The 15274-nt window shown below is 41.9% G+C and overlaps 1 protein-coding gene across 1 annotated transcript in view; it reads right to left on the reverse strand.

Moving 5' to 3' along the window:
* Window positions 1–15274, reverse strand: part of ERCC6 (ERCC excision repair 6, chromatin remodeling factor) — an 81347-nt gene that overhangs the window by 10340 nt on the left and 55733 nt on the right. Inside the window, exons 9-12 of the mRNA XM_081105130.1 lie at window positions 8783–8953; window positions 8117–8293; window positions 4525–4641; window positions 2308–2403 (exon numbers count right to left, since the gene is read on the reverse strand). Coding sequence (XP_080961256.1) covers window positions 2308–2403; window positions 4525–4641; window positions 8117–8293; window positions 8783–8953 — 561 coding nt within the window. The remainder of the gene's footprint in view (window positions 1–2307; window positions 2404–4524; window positions 4642–8116; window positions 8294–8782; window positions 8954–15274) is intronic.

Raw genomic sequence — 15274 nt, forward strand, 5'->3', positions numbered from 1 at the left:
AACAAATACACTATGAAGAATCTGCATAAATGAGGAACATTGTCAAAATACCCCAGAGTCACCTAACTCATCTTTTTTCCCCAGCCCTTGCCTCCAACACAGCAGCCACAGCCACGTGTGGCCACAGCACAGGAAGCGCGGCTGGTCCGAACTGAGAGGAGCCATAGTGCAAATACACTGACCCTTTCGACTGAAGGCAAACTTTTTTCAATAAATCAGTCGGCCCTCCGTACCCACAGGCTTGGCATCCTTGGATTCAACCAACCACTGACGGAAACGGTGTTTCTGATCCAAGACTGGAGATCATGCATGCAGAGGGCCGACTGTATGCATTGTTCTACGCCATTTTATGTAAGGTACATGAGCATCTTTGAATTTTCGTATCTGCAGGAGTCCTTGAAACAATCTCCTCGGATACCAAGGGACGACTACAGTTGAGTTTTTAAGGATTCAAAAGTTAAAAGCAGATTTTTGTGTGGGGTGGGGTACTGGCACCCCAGCCCGAGTTAAATGTCAACTATCCAATTTTGAAGACTTAACTACAAAAAAAAGAGTAAAATATCTCAATAACTATTGATTACATATTAAAGCATTTTGGATATATCAGGTTCAATGAATGTACCATTAAAACTGATTTTGCCATCTTTCTTCACCTTTTTTTAAGTGACTACTGGAACACTTTGATCACACATGTGGCTCGTATCCTGTATCTCTAGACCATCTAAAGCAGGGGTCCTCAAACTTTTTAAACAGGGAGCCAGTTCACTGTCCCTCAGACCATTGGAGGGCCGGACTATAGTTTAAAAAAAAACTATGAACAAATTCCTATGCACACTGCACATACCTTATTTAGAAGTAAAAAAACAAAACGGGAACAAATACAATATTTGTATTTGCATGTGGCCTGCAGGCCGTAGTTTGAGGACCCCTGATCTAAAGCTTCAAGACTTGGAGGCACCTGAAGATAAGGGGAGATTTAGGAGAGATAATAAATGTGAATAATTTAACAAACCTCCAATAGGAGACAAAATAAGAAATTATGAGCCCTGGCCAGTGTTCTCAGTGGTTAGAGCACCAGTCCCTGCACTGAAGGGTGGCGGGTTCAATTCCGGGTCAAGGGCATGGGTACCTGGATTGCAGGTTCCATCACCGGCCCTAGTCAGGGTGTGTGCAGGAGGCAACCAATCGATGTGTCTCTCTCACATCGATGTTTCTCTCTCTCTCTCTCTCTCTCTCTCACCCCCCTTCCCTCCCTTATAGTCTCTCTAAAAATATCAATGGAAAAAACTTCCTTGGGTGAGGATTAACAAAAATACAATAAAAAAACAACTGAAGTGACTTAACCTGGAGGAAAAGCATGCAGATGCCACGGACACAGGTAGCCCTGTCCCTGCACTAATCTCTGTTTACCCACGGATAAGCAGGACAGTGTGCACCTTGGAGCATACCATGCTAGTCCAGTGAGAACAGGTCAAGGTTTACGAAAGTCTTACATGTCAAATAAATAAAGCACAACTCACAATGTACGATTCTGAAACACAAACACGTTGAATAGTTTACATAAAGCTTGATACTTAAATGCTGATTATAAACCTACTACATACACTTACTGAACAGACATTTCCTCACACACTGCTGAGTATTACCAATAACTAAAATGTTATCACGGAAAAATGGATAATGATAATTCTTCCTCCAGGCGCCTGGTAACCCCAGCAGGCCAAGACTGCCCCCTCCACCCCATCCTGTATGGATCTGCAGCCCCCAAAGGACTCACCATCAGATCTGTCATCTAGAGCTGCTCTCCCACTAGACCCCCCGCTGCTGGGTTCAAGTCTAACAGTACTCCGCACAGACCAAAGGGAGCGTGCCAGAGTATAGTGTGGCCTCTTACTTCTGGTAAAGGTTCTAAATGAAGGCTTGCACCAAAATGTTTTGAAGAGTGTAATAGTGGTGCCCTGGCAGTCGCTCAGTGGTTAGTGTGTCGGCCTGTCACTAAAGGGCCACGGGTTCAATTCCCAGTAAAGGGCATGCCCCTGGGTTGCAGGTTCACTCCCATGCCCAGGTCAGTATGTGTGCAGGGGTCTCTCACATCGATGTTTCTCTCTCTCTCTCTCTCTCTCCCTTCTTCCCTCCTTCCCTCTCTCTCTCGCTCCCCTTTCCTTTTCTCTCTGAAAAAAATACCCTCAGGTGAGGATTAAACAAACAAAAATAAAAAAAGAGAGAGAGTGAGCAACAGTGAACCCTGACTGGCGCTGGTATCCGTTCTTTCCCGCTTCCCTTTCCAGCTTCTCTCACTTAACTGACCTGCATCTCTCCATTGAGAATTCTGTAAACTTCTTTGGAATCAATGAAATTTTGGTAGACTTTATGTTGCTCTTCTGTAAGACGGCAAAATAAGACCTATGGGGGAGAAAATAAAACAAAAAAACTATAATTTCAAAAAACATTTTAACAGAATAAAATAATTACAATATCAATGAAATTTCCTAATCCAACAGCACAATGTATGCAATTTTAACAATGTATCTCTTGTTTAAAAAACAAAATGAAGCCTCATCTTAGAACTGAACAATGAGTCCAGTTCCCTCCTCTCATCAACCCCTATTTCTATCCTCTGTCCACCTCCTGGTCCCCACCCACTGTCCTGAGAGTCCCTGAAGACTGGCCTCTGCTCACAGGAGAGCTCAGGACCAGGTGCTCAGGGCTTGCTCCATCCTAGACACCACATGCTGGGAGGCTCACCTCCCACGATGCCCCCTTGCCTCAGGTCAGGCCCACACCTCTGCTCCCACGGACTCTGCAGGCTGACTCATCCCCTTCCTCCACTTTCTTTCCTCTTCAATGTTTGCAAACACCACCCGAGTAATCCTTCCAAAACAGAACCCGAGTGTTTATAATTCTTAAATTCACATTTCAGTCCTTTAAAAATGGCAACAGAAAAGCCTCCCCTCTCAATCGCAAGTTAATTGAACAAGTTATTCACCAGGTACCTAGCGTCTGCAAATCACTGTTCTGGGTGCCATGCGGAACCCGAAGATGAGAAAGACAAAATCCCGATCTCGGAGTCCAGTCTAGGAGAGGCCCCAGCGAAGCCTAGTGAGGTCCCCAAGTGGAACCTGTGTGTGGTGCGCTTGCAGAGGGGTGGGAACACCTTCAGGCAAAGGGGCCTCAGGTGCAAATGGGAGGAAAAGTGGGGCGTTTTAAAAAAATCGGAAGCAATTTGCGTTGACTACTGCATGGAATACAAGAAGAAGCATTCTAGGATTCCATAGTAAAAATAAAGTGTTGCAAATAAGCTAAATTGGTATTCCTGGTGGGGAGAGGGATATCCAAGGTATCCATCCAGCAACACTGCAATATTGAGAGGACTGGGGAGTGCCGATGAGCAGGCCATCGGACAACCCCACTGACTTATGAGGATGTGAAGCAGAGAAGGAGAGAATGAATCACCACAGCAACTGGTTGATGGGGACTCAGAGGCAGTCAGAGGGCTGTGGCCTGAGCGGCCGGCAGGGGTGGGTGACCTGTGGGGAGAGCTAAGACCACGACTAAAGCTGAAGATGAGTTCTGCTGGGAAGGGAAGAGGCAGCCATGAAAGTAGCCTTGATGACCAATCTCCCAGATCCGTTAGAGTTTCAACACTCAACATCTACAAGGGATTTATTTTTAGATGCTGAACAGAAGGGTGGCCACCTATTCAGAGAATAGGACACTAGGATGAAATTTAAAAGGATGATCCCTCAAAAGCCTAAGTCAGATGATGTCACTCCCCGCTCAGTATCTTCCTGTGAATTTCCTCTCAAGTCTTCCCCATGCCCAGTGGCCCTGGTGATCTGGCCAGCAATCTGACTTCTTCCACTGAGCCCTCTCCTTGCTCCTGCCCCCCAGCCACACTGGCCTCCTTGAATGTACCCCCACTTTCCATCTGCCTAGAATGCTCTTCCTCCCAAATCTCCTATAAGTCCCTCCTTCACCTTCTTTAGGCCTCTGTTCAAATGACACTTTATTAGAGGTCTTCTCCACTTCCCTTATAAAAGTCTGCTTCCCCAAATCCTTGCCCTCATCACCCCTACCCCCATACCCTGCCTCATCTTTATCTCCACACTTATTAGCACCTGCCACCTGATGTATGTCTTTGTGGCTGTCTCTCCTCAAGAATGAATGTGAGTTCCGTGAGAACAAGTGTTTGCTTCGTTCACTGCTAACTCCCAGGTATGGGACTGGCACCGAACACAATTTATAGCACAAATGAATTGAGGACTTGGGAAATAGAGAAGTTTAGAAAAAGTAGCTGCAGGAATCCATGGCTTAATAAGAGATCTAAAACTGTGGACCACAGGAGGAGTCCTGCTGAGGGCAGATGCCACTGCAGACTCACCTGCCACACACCTGTACATACAGCCTGACCACAGCCCCTGCGACCACACCTATTACCCTCACCAATTCTGCACCTGAAATGGAGAGTGACGGACAGGTACACCGCGCTTTAGGAATATTTTGGCAACTCCTGGATTTACAGACCTGCTCATTTTTATCCGGTAAAGAAAGACTCATCTTGACATCTGACTTCATTCTCCGCAGAAGGTATGGATTTATGGTATCTCGTAAGACACACGCACACTTATAAGCAGTTTTAACCTTTAGTAAGACAAAAGAAGACACAATTACTGTATGTTTAAGGAATGTATTTGTTTCTAACTCTCGATTCCAATGCTTGAAAAAAGAATTTTCAAAAGAATGACCAATGATTATACAGTATGTTCCAGGAGGTAGGAGCTTTCATAATATCAGTAAAAAACACATCTTATTAACCAAAATGTGCAAGCAAAAGAACAGCTGGTAATTTTGTACCCTATTTCTTTTCTATACTTTGCTTTAATTATTACTGTATAGTTAAACCCTAAAATGGAGATTTATTTGGTTCCCAACCATCCTCTAGGGAAAAAACTGCTTGCAAACAAATCTCTACTTACAATCTCATATTCTCCAAAAGCTACAAGAGAACGGCTACTCTGCAAGCTGAAGATCAAAAGGCAACCAGGGGGGAAGCTAAAGCAGTGGAGGCAGCCAGATAATCAGCAGAGATTACTGCCCTTTGGAGACTTCAGAGAGTGAGTTCAAGACAAGCCCTATGATCCCAGAAATGAAAGGTCGCTCAGGCCTACCACGGAGCATATGGCTCTGTAATGGAGCAGCCACATGAGATGGTATTAACTACGTAGAAAAACAAAGACCCACAGCACAGAAACCACTCTGCATTTCATTTAAAGGCAAACAAAGAATTCAATAAATTATTGATATTCAAAAAAAATCTACATAGGCTTAACCTAGTGAATTACTATTTAATGGAAAAAAAATTCTAAGTTGAAATTTAAGAAACTTAGCTGCAAAATGAATGAGAGGTTGATCATAATACAGAAAAATTCATGTTACAAACTTAACATGGTAAAAAAGAAAAAATTTAAAAGACCCTAAGAACACCTCAAGTATGTATATATGTATGTGCATGTATGTGTGTTTATCTTCTGTGATATTTTTGTCAAAACTGCAAAACCTGAATCCAATCACAAAGAATGAAAGACAAACCCAAAGTGAGGCACATTCTATAAAATAACAGGCCTGTAGTCTTCAAAAATATCAAGGTCATCGAAAGGCATAAGAAAAGTTAGAGAAACTATACAAAATTAAAGGAGACTAAAGAGACACAGATACTACCAGAACTGGCAAAATGTAAATGACATACACATTAGATAACAAAATTCTATCAATATTATATTTCCTCCTCTAATGTTTATGCTGTTGTTCTGTTAAGAAAATGTCCTTGTTCTTAAAAAATACACACTGAAGGGTTTAGAGGAAAGAGCATCATCTGCAACTTGTTCTCAGGTGATTCAGAAACAAACATAATCTGTGCAGATAGAGGTGGGGGGGGAGGGAGGGAAGGGAAGATCGAGCAAATATGGCAAAACGTTAGCTAAATACGAACAACTAGTGAATCTAGGTGAAGAGCATGTAATTCTTTCTAATTTCTGTTAAACTTGAAATTATTTCTAGCCCAGCCAGTGTTGCTCAATGGTGAGCACCTGCCCATGAACCAGGAGGTAACGGTTCAATTCTAGGTCATGGCACATGCCTGAATTGCAGGCTCAATCCCCAGTAAGGGGGTGTGCAGGAGGCAGCCAATCAATGATTTCCTCTCATCACTGATGGTTCTAGCTCTCTCCCGTCTCCCTTCCTCTCTTTCTGAAATCAATAAAGACATATTTTTTAGAAGAAATTATTTCTAAATAAAAAACCACTATAAATGAAGAATAATAAGGATTCAGTGGAAGAGAGCCCTTACAAAAGTTAATTAAAAATCATTCAATCTCAAGATGTAAAAGGTATTAAAACTGTTGTTGACAATCCTCTGATTGTAAAGAGCTAAAATTCTATTTCTAATCAAGTATTTCAAACATGTGAACGTCATTCGGTGAAAGGCTTTCTGTCGAGGCTCAGGCCGCCCCTGAGGGCTGTGCAGAAGCTCTGCCTCTCACCCAGGATGGAGCCTGACCTCAGGTCGGCTTCCCGTCCTACTGTCCTTGCCTGTGACAACCCCATTCTCCCAGTCACCCAGGCCTAAAATCTCAGGGCTCAGCAGCAAGCTCACCACCACCTATCCCATTACCTTTATCTGAGCAGCTTCTACATCTCATTTGTTCTGTCTAAAAAATTGCCACCAGGGGCCCTGCTCACCACTTTCTTTCTCAGCATTACCACCCAGGTCCAGGTCCAGGCCCAAGTCCTCACTGCCCTCACCCCCAGGAGTCCTGCAGGGCCCTCAATGCAGCCTGAGAACCCACCTGCAGCCTGAATACTCACCTGCAGCCTGAGTACCCACCTGCAGCCTGAGTACCCACCTGCAGCCGAGTACCCACCTGCAGCCCGAGTACCCACCTGCAGCCTGAATACCCACCTGCAGCCTGAGTACCAACCTGCAGCCTGAAAACCCATCTGCAGCCTGCGTACCCACCTGCAGCCTGAGTATCCACCTGCTGCCTGAGAAACCACCTGCAGCCTGAGAACCCACCTGCAGCCTAAATACCCACCTACAGCCTGAGTACCCACCTGCAGTCTGAGAACCGACCTGCAGCCTGAATACCCACCTGCAGCCTGAGAACCCACCTGCAGCCTGAGTACACCACCTGCAGCCTGAATACCCATCTGCAGCCTGAGTACCCACCTACAGCCTGAGAACCCACCTGCAGCCTGAGAACCCACCTGCAGCCTGAGAACCCACCTGCATCCTGAGAACCCACCTGCATCCTGAGTACCCACCTGCAGCCTGAATACCCACCTGCAGCCTGAATACCCACCTGCAGCCTGAATACCCACCTGCAGCCTGAATACCCACCTGCCGCCTGAGTACACCACCTGCAGCCTGAGAACCCACCTGCAGCCTGAGAACCCACCTGCAACCTGAGTACCCACCTGCAGCCTGAGAACCCACCTGCAGCCAGAGTACCCACCTGCAGCCTGAGAACCCACCTGCAGCCTGAGAACCCACCTGCAGCCTGGTACCTGTGAGGACAGCCCTCTCCCATCTCCGCTCCTACAGCCTAGTTGGCTCTTCCTTACCTGAGCGCCTCTGCCTCCCTTTCAAGGCTCCCCTTTCCGGAACCCACAGCTTTCCTGGTGCTTCCCCACAAGCATCTCCAGTCCAGTGAAGTGTGTCTCTTCACTGCTCATGGCCACATAAAGTGGCTGTTGCCTTGTTCTCGAGCCTGTTTTCCCAGAATCAGGATAAGGGATACCTTGTCTCATTAAGTCTTACCTGAACAGTTCTCTCTGGTTTCCCCTTCCTAAGACTTTATACTACTTTATAATATGTACTACCCCAATTTGCACTAAATTATATGCTGTCCAGAACTGATTCACTCATTTCATAATTTGGTTGCTCTCAACTATTTTACATGATTTTTAAAAAATCATCTGGAAAAATATGAGCTATTAAGCAAACATAATTTTGTGATTTTTATCAGATACCAATTTATAGGCTTGGCTCTTGCCCTTATTTCTAAACAGCTTGGGTACAAAGTATAATAATGAAATCTAGAAATGCTAACAGTGTTACCTGTACTGGGGAGGCATTTGAATATCCCCCCATGGTGATGGGGACCGAGAACTGCTCCATAAACACAGGTAACGTGCCCAACTTCCCTGGGAAGACAAAGTCAAAGAGCGACCACAGCTCACGGAGGTTATTCTGCATCGGAGAGCCAGACAAGATGATGCGATGAGGGGTGCGGAACTATTTTAGGGAAGAAAATATTTTCTTATTAAATTCAGCTTTTAACAGATGATCACCGACCCTACCCCAAAACACTCCCACTCTATTTTTAGAGTAAAAATTGTGTAAATGTGTAAATTTAACACATTTACATATCATTTTGGTCTTTCCAAAACACAGAAGACATTTTATATAATTTTAATTCTTCAATTACATAAGGGGAGAATTATTTCTTATTGTTCTACCTGAATACTATGGATTTGAGTTAGATTTGGTTACATTCTAACAAATGATCCCTATAAGGATATTAATATGAACAATTAGAATTCTTTAAAAAACATGACTAAGAGCAAGAAGAACTGTCTGTATTAAAGCTAAATGTGTATTTCAAATCCCATATGCAAAGGCACAAGGAAAGATTTAGTAAATGCGTTACTAAAATCAGGGAGTTTATTCTCAATTAAATATTATTACCCACCTGGCAATCCCCCTTGTTCCAAGAGGTCATACCTGTTTGCAAGCAAGGGTGATGGCAGCATTTGGATTTCGAATTTTGTGTCCCTCATCCAAGATCACGTAGTGCCAGTCATGCCTACTAATATCATCTTGCCTCAGTCGGATGTAGGAGTAGGAAGTGATCAAAATTCCATGACAATGAGCAATATCTCGAATTAGTTTCTCCTAAATTGATAATAAAATGGAAAAGCAAGTTTTAAATAAAAAGTTAAATTATATAAGCATGACTCTTAAAATGACAATCTTCCAATCATTGTGCAATCTAAAGAACTTTATAAATATGTATACAAACACAATACAGACAACTGTAGTTCTACATTAGCAGCAATGGAAGGTTACTGCATGTTTCATTCATCTGTAAGTAGCAAGTACTAACACAGCCATTACTGGGGGAAGGGGCTCAAAAGAAGACTACAAAAAATTATAACATACACTTACTCAATTTTTATTTTTCCCAAACCTCCTTTGTGTCAATCCTTGTTAAACTTAAAACAACAAGGTAGATGGAAAGTGATTTATTTTAATACAAAAGCTAGAAAATGAGAGAAAAGCCAAAGAGACAAGACAAACAAATCCAGGAGTTCTAACAATTTACAGCATGAATTCCAGGAGAATAGAGTTGAAAGGATATAAAAGTAATCTTTTTTTTTTAAAGGTAGGAAAAAATCTGAGGAGAGACTTGGGTCTAGAAAGCAAAACATCCAAGAGTGTCAGGTGGAAGGAAACACTGAAAAAAGACATAGACCTACGCAAATACCTACTGGATGTCTGAATTCCAAAAATAAAGAAAAATAAGAGAAACTACTGTAGTTTTTAGTTAGAACAAAAAAGAGAAAAGATTTCCTTCAGAGTAAAGACTAACTGTGGTATCTTTTACGTAACATTAAAATTTTCAGAAAACAGCCCGGCCAGCGTGGCTCAGTGGTTGAGCATTGACCTATGAACCAGGAGGTCACGGTTCGATTCCAGGTTAGGGCACATGCCTGGGTTGTGGGCTCAAACCCCAGTGTGGGGCATGCAGGAGGCAGCTGATCAATAATTCTCTCTCATCATTTATGTTTCTATCTCTCTCACCCACTCCCTTCTTCTCTGAAATCAATAAAAATATATTTAAAAAAAAATTTTTTTTCCAGAAAACAACTGGAAAATCTTTCCATATTTCGAGGGGAAAGCAGTGACCTGGGAATTCTGCACTGATCCAAAGTAGCAGTTATGCTTGAGAGGAAAAGAAATTCCACCTCAGTCAGGCAGGGGCAGAGCACAAAGCAGCAGGAGGTGGGCCTGGTACAGTGGGCCAGCGCAGGGCTGCAGTCACCCAGAGAACACGGTGAGCCCGCAGACCTCGGGCCGGAGAGCTCATCACAGACAGCATGCTCCAGGCAACCCTGAGAGCGGACAGAGGCCCCAGTACTAACCCCCACTTCACAGATGAGGAAACTGTAGCTTAGAGACAGTAAATAACACATCAGGTCACACAGCTGAGAAGTGGTGGGGTCAGGGTTTGAATACAGAAAGGCAGCCAACTCTAAAGCTAATTAACTGAATGTTACGCAACATTGCCTCTTACTTTACCATAAAAGAAAAAGAATTTTAAGAGAAAATTACATGTAAGATACATTCTAGTTCTTAAAATAAATTATTAAAACAATAATTAAGAAGGATTTAAAACATAAAAAGGGATATATTAAGTGTTATTATAATTCCAATTTAGTTTAACAAAACCTAGAGTGACAATAAGGGAAAATAAAAGTGTACTAAAAATCTTACCCTGTCCGCAGAAACCGGTTTGGCTCAGTGGATAGAGCGTCGGCCTGCGGACTGAGGGGTCCCGGGTTCGATTCCGGTCAAGGGCATGTACCTGGGTTGCGGGCACATCCCCAGTGGGGGATGTGCAGGAGGCAGCTGATCGATGTTTCTCTCTCATCGATGTTTCTAACTCTCTATCTCTCTCCCTTCCTTTCTGTAAAAAATCAATAAAATATATATATATAAAAAAAAAAAATCTTACCCTGTCCAAGGGTAGAATGGGGCTTAGGTGATCGATATAGTTTATTTTCTTAACCGCAAGAGAAAAATACATTTGTAAACCATTTATGCCCACTTACCGATTCATATTTGCTACTCTGGCATGAATATGAAAAAAAGAAATAAGATTATAGAACTAGCAAACCACTGTAGGGGAAACAAGACGAAACATGCCAGGGGTCTCCATAGGACAGTCGGTAATTAGCAGCTAGACCTGCCACTGGGTAAATACAGCAAAAACATTTTCTCGAAGATATACCAAGGAAATGCAAACAAAAACAGGGCAGGATAAGAAAGATAAATATCAAACAAAAAGAAATGAACAGAAAAAAGAGGGATATTTTTCTATTTTAAAGGAAACAACATAAAGAAAGGAGAGCCATGAACCTTTACCTACTAAAAAAGCACCACGAGACAGGAAAGCAAAGCCCTGAGTGCTACAGTGACAAAGTGGCCTAGCCACAGCCTTCAGGGGACCTGACCACTGCCTCTCAGAGTGTGACAGATCTGAAGAGAAAAAACCATTAAAGAAAACAAAAATTTTAAAATTAAGATACAAGGGATCTGAGTGCACCATGGCTCTCAGCAGTGCTCAGACCACACGAGGAACACCCCTCTTCACACCTCAGAAAGGCTGGGATCAAACCCAGCAGCCACACAATCTGCTGAATCAGGAAAATGGGAGGATAGATAACACAAAAATAAAAATTAGTGACTCTTAAAGAAAAAACCTGACAGAAATGATAAAGCAAAACACTAAACAATTCTTTGAAAAAACAAAACAAAAGAGATGAACCTCTAAAAAGTTAACCCAAGAACACACAGACGCGGATGCACAGCACAAGAACTGGCAAAGCAGTGTCATCGCAGATGCAGAGAAGACAAAATGCTAGCAACGCTGCGTGCAGTCTAATGTCAAAAGATCATCTGTCAGGAGATGACTGTTGACAAAATCAATCACCAAACTGGACTCAAGAAAAATGAGACAAACCAATCAGTCTACCATACCCAAAGGTTTCATGAGTGAAGTAAGAATCCATCCTGTTAAACTGTCCCAAAACACAAAAAAGATCAAATAAATTCCAAGTCATTAATATAAAGCTAGCAAAACTCTGTTTTCAAAACTGACAGACATACACATTAGAGAGCCATTACTTTATAAATAAGAATAGATAAATATCAGGAAACCTAATACAATAATTCATGTAATCACAATCATATAAATTTTTAAAAATTCAACATCTTCAAAAATGATATTACCTTAATAAACTATGCTTAGAATGTTTTTAATTAGAGTACAAAAGGGTATAACAAGGGCCAAGAAATTTATGAAATAAAAATAAAGAGGAGTTTAATAAAAAAAACTTACAGCAAACGAAAGCGCTGGGTCAGACAGCTTCACAGGGGAGTTCCACCAAGCATTCAAAGAAGAACTAAAACCTACCCTCCTCAGACTACTCCAAAAAATTCAAGAGGAAGGAACACTTCCAAGCTCTTTCTATGAAACCAGCATCATCCTAATCCCAAAACCAGATAAAGACACGACAAGGAAAGAGAATGACAGGCCAATATCTCTGATGAACATAGATGCTAAAATCTTCAACAAAATTCTAGCAAAGTGATCCAGCATTACATTAGAAAGATCATACACCATGACCAAGTGGGATTTATTCCAGGGATGCAGGCTGGTACAATATCCGCAAATCCATAAACCTGATATATCATATAAACAAACTGAGAGATAAAAATCACATAATTATATCAATTGATGGAGAAAAAGCATTTGACAAAATCCAACACCCTTTCCTGATAAAAACTCTCAAAGTAGGAATAGAGGGATCATATCTCAATATAATAAAACTAGAGGCTCCGTGCATGGATTCGTGCACCAGTGGGGTCCCTCAGCCTGGCCTGTGCCCTCTCCCAATCCAGGACCCCTCAGGGGATGTCGGACTGCCAGTTTCAGCCCAATTCCTGCAGCCAGGCCAAGGGACCCCACCAGTGCACAAATTCATGCACCAGGCCTCTAGTATGCATATAAGATCTTTGGTTAATCTCTTCCTCCCCTCCCCCTGCCCCCTTCCTCTGAGATTCATCAGTCTGTTTCCATGCCTGTGTGTTGAGCATCTGCCCCCTGATGGTCAGTGCGCATCATAGCTACAGGTCAAACGGTCTCTTAGGCTTTTATATATGTATTAAAAATGGGTGTTGAATTTTGTCTAACGCTTTTTCTGCATCAATTGATATGACTATGTGGTTTTTTTCTTTCAATTTGTTTATGTGATGTATCACGTTTATTGATTTGCGGATATTGTACCATCCTTGCATCCCTGGGATAAATCCTACTTGGTCGTGGTATATGATCTTTCTGATGTACTGCTGGATCCGATTTGCTAAGATTTTGTTGAGGATTTTGGCATCTATGTTCATGAGGGATATTGGCCTGTAATTCTCTTTCATTGTGTTGTCTTTACCCGGTTTTGGTATTAGGGTGATGCTGGCTTCATAGAATGAGCTTGGAAGTGTTCCTTCCTCTTGGATTTTTTGGAGTAGCCTGAGGAGGATAGGTTTTACTTCTTCCTGTATATATATATATATAGATCTTTATATGACAATCCTACCGCCAACATCATACTTAATGGGCAAAAGCTAAAACCATTTCCCCTAAGAACAGGAACAAGACAGGGATGCTCACTCTCACCACTCCTGTTTGACATAGTACTGGAAATGCTAGCCATAGTGATCAGACAAGAAGAAGAAATAAAAGCATCCAAATTGGAAAAGAAGAACTAAAACTGTTCATTATTCACAGATGACATGATATTGTACAAAGAAAACCATAAAGACTCCGTAAGAAAACTACTAGATTTAATAAATGAATTTGGCAATGTAGCTGGATACAAAATTAACACCCAGATATCTATGGCTTTTTTATACACCAATAATGAACTCACAGAAAGAGAAACAAACAAACAAAAAATCCCTTTTATCACTGCACCAAAACAATTAAGATACCTAGGAATAAAAGCTTAACTAAGGAAGTAAAAGACCTGTACTCGGAAAACTATAGGACATTGAAAAAAGAGATAGAGAAAGACAAACAAATGGAAGAATATCCCATGTTCATGGATTGGTAGAATCAACATCATTAAAATGTCCATACTACCCAAAGCAATCTATAGATTCAATGCACTCCCCATTAAAATTCACAGACCTAGAACAAACTCTCCAAAAATTCATATGGAATAAAAAAAGACCCTGAATAGCCACTGCAATCTTGAGAAAGAAGAACAAAGTTGAAGGGATCACAATACCAGATATCAAGCTATATTACAAAGCCACTGTTCTCAAAACTGCCTGATACTGGCACAAGAACAGACATATAGACCAGTGGTCAGCAAACTGCAGCCCCTTGAGTGTGGCTCTTCCACAAAATACCACGTGCAGGCGCGCACGTACAGTGCGATTGAAACTTCGTGGCCACACTCAAGGGGCCAAAGAGCCGCATGTGGATCGCGAGCCGCAGTTTGCCAATCATTGATATAGACCAATGGAATAGAACAGAGAACCCAGAAATCGACACAAGCCATTATGCTCAATTAATATTTGACAAAGGAGGCAAGAGCATACAATGGAGTCAAGACAGTCTCTTCAATAAATGGTGTTGGGAAAATTTAACAGATACATGCAAAAAAATGAAACTAGACTACCAACTTACACCATACACAAAAAATAAACTCAAAATGGATAAAGGACTGAAACGTAAGACAGGAAACCATAAAAATTTTAGAAGAATCAATAGGCAGCAAAATAGCAGACATTTGTCGAAGCAATAGCTTTATCGATACAGCTCCTAGGACAATGGAAACTAAGGAGAAAATAAACAAATGGGACTACATCAAAATAAAAAGCTTCTGTACAGCAAAAGAAACCATCAAAAAACAGTATGAAAGCCCACTTCATGGGAGAACATATTTGCCAATGTTACATCTGATAAGGGCCTAATGTCTAAAATGTATAGGGAACTCATACTTCTTAACAAAAGGAATATAAAAAATCCAATCAAAAAAATGGACAAAGGACATAAACAGACACTTTTCGAAAGTGGACATACAGAAGGACAACAGACAAGTGAAAACATGCTCAAAGTCACTAATCATCCGAGAGATGCAAATCAAAATGACAATGAGGTACCATCTCACACCTGTCAGAATGGCTATGACAAGTGCTGGCGAGGATGTGGAGAAAAAGGAACCCTCGTGCACTGCTGGTAGGAATGCAGACTGGTACAGCCACTGTGGAAAACAGTATGGAGTTTCCTAAAAAAATTAAAAAATGGAACTCCCATTTGACCCAGTAATCCCACTTCTAGGACTATATCCTAAGAAACCAGAAACACCAATCAGAAAGGATATATGTACCCCTATGTTCATAGCAGCACAATTTACAATAGCTAAGATT

This window comes from Myotis nattereri (assembly GCF_964212035.1).
Source record: "Myotis nattereri genome assembly, chromosome: 13".
Taxonomy (NCBI): domain Eukaryota; kingdom Metazoa; phylum Chordata; class Mammalia; order Chiroptera; family Vespertilionidae; genus Myotis; species Myotis nattereri.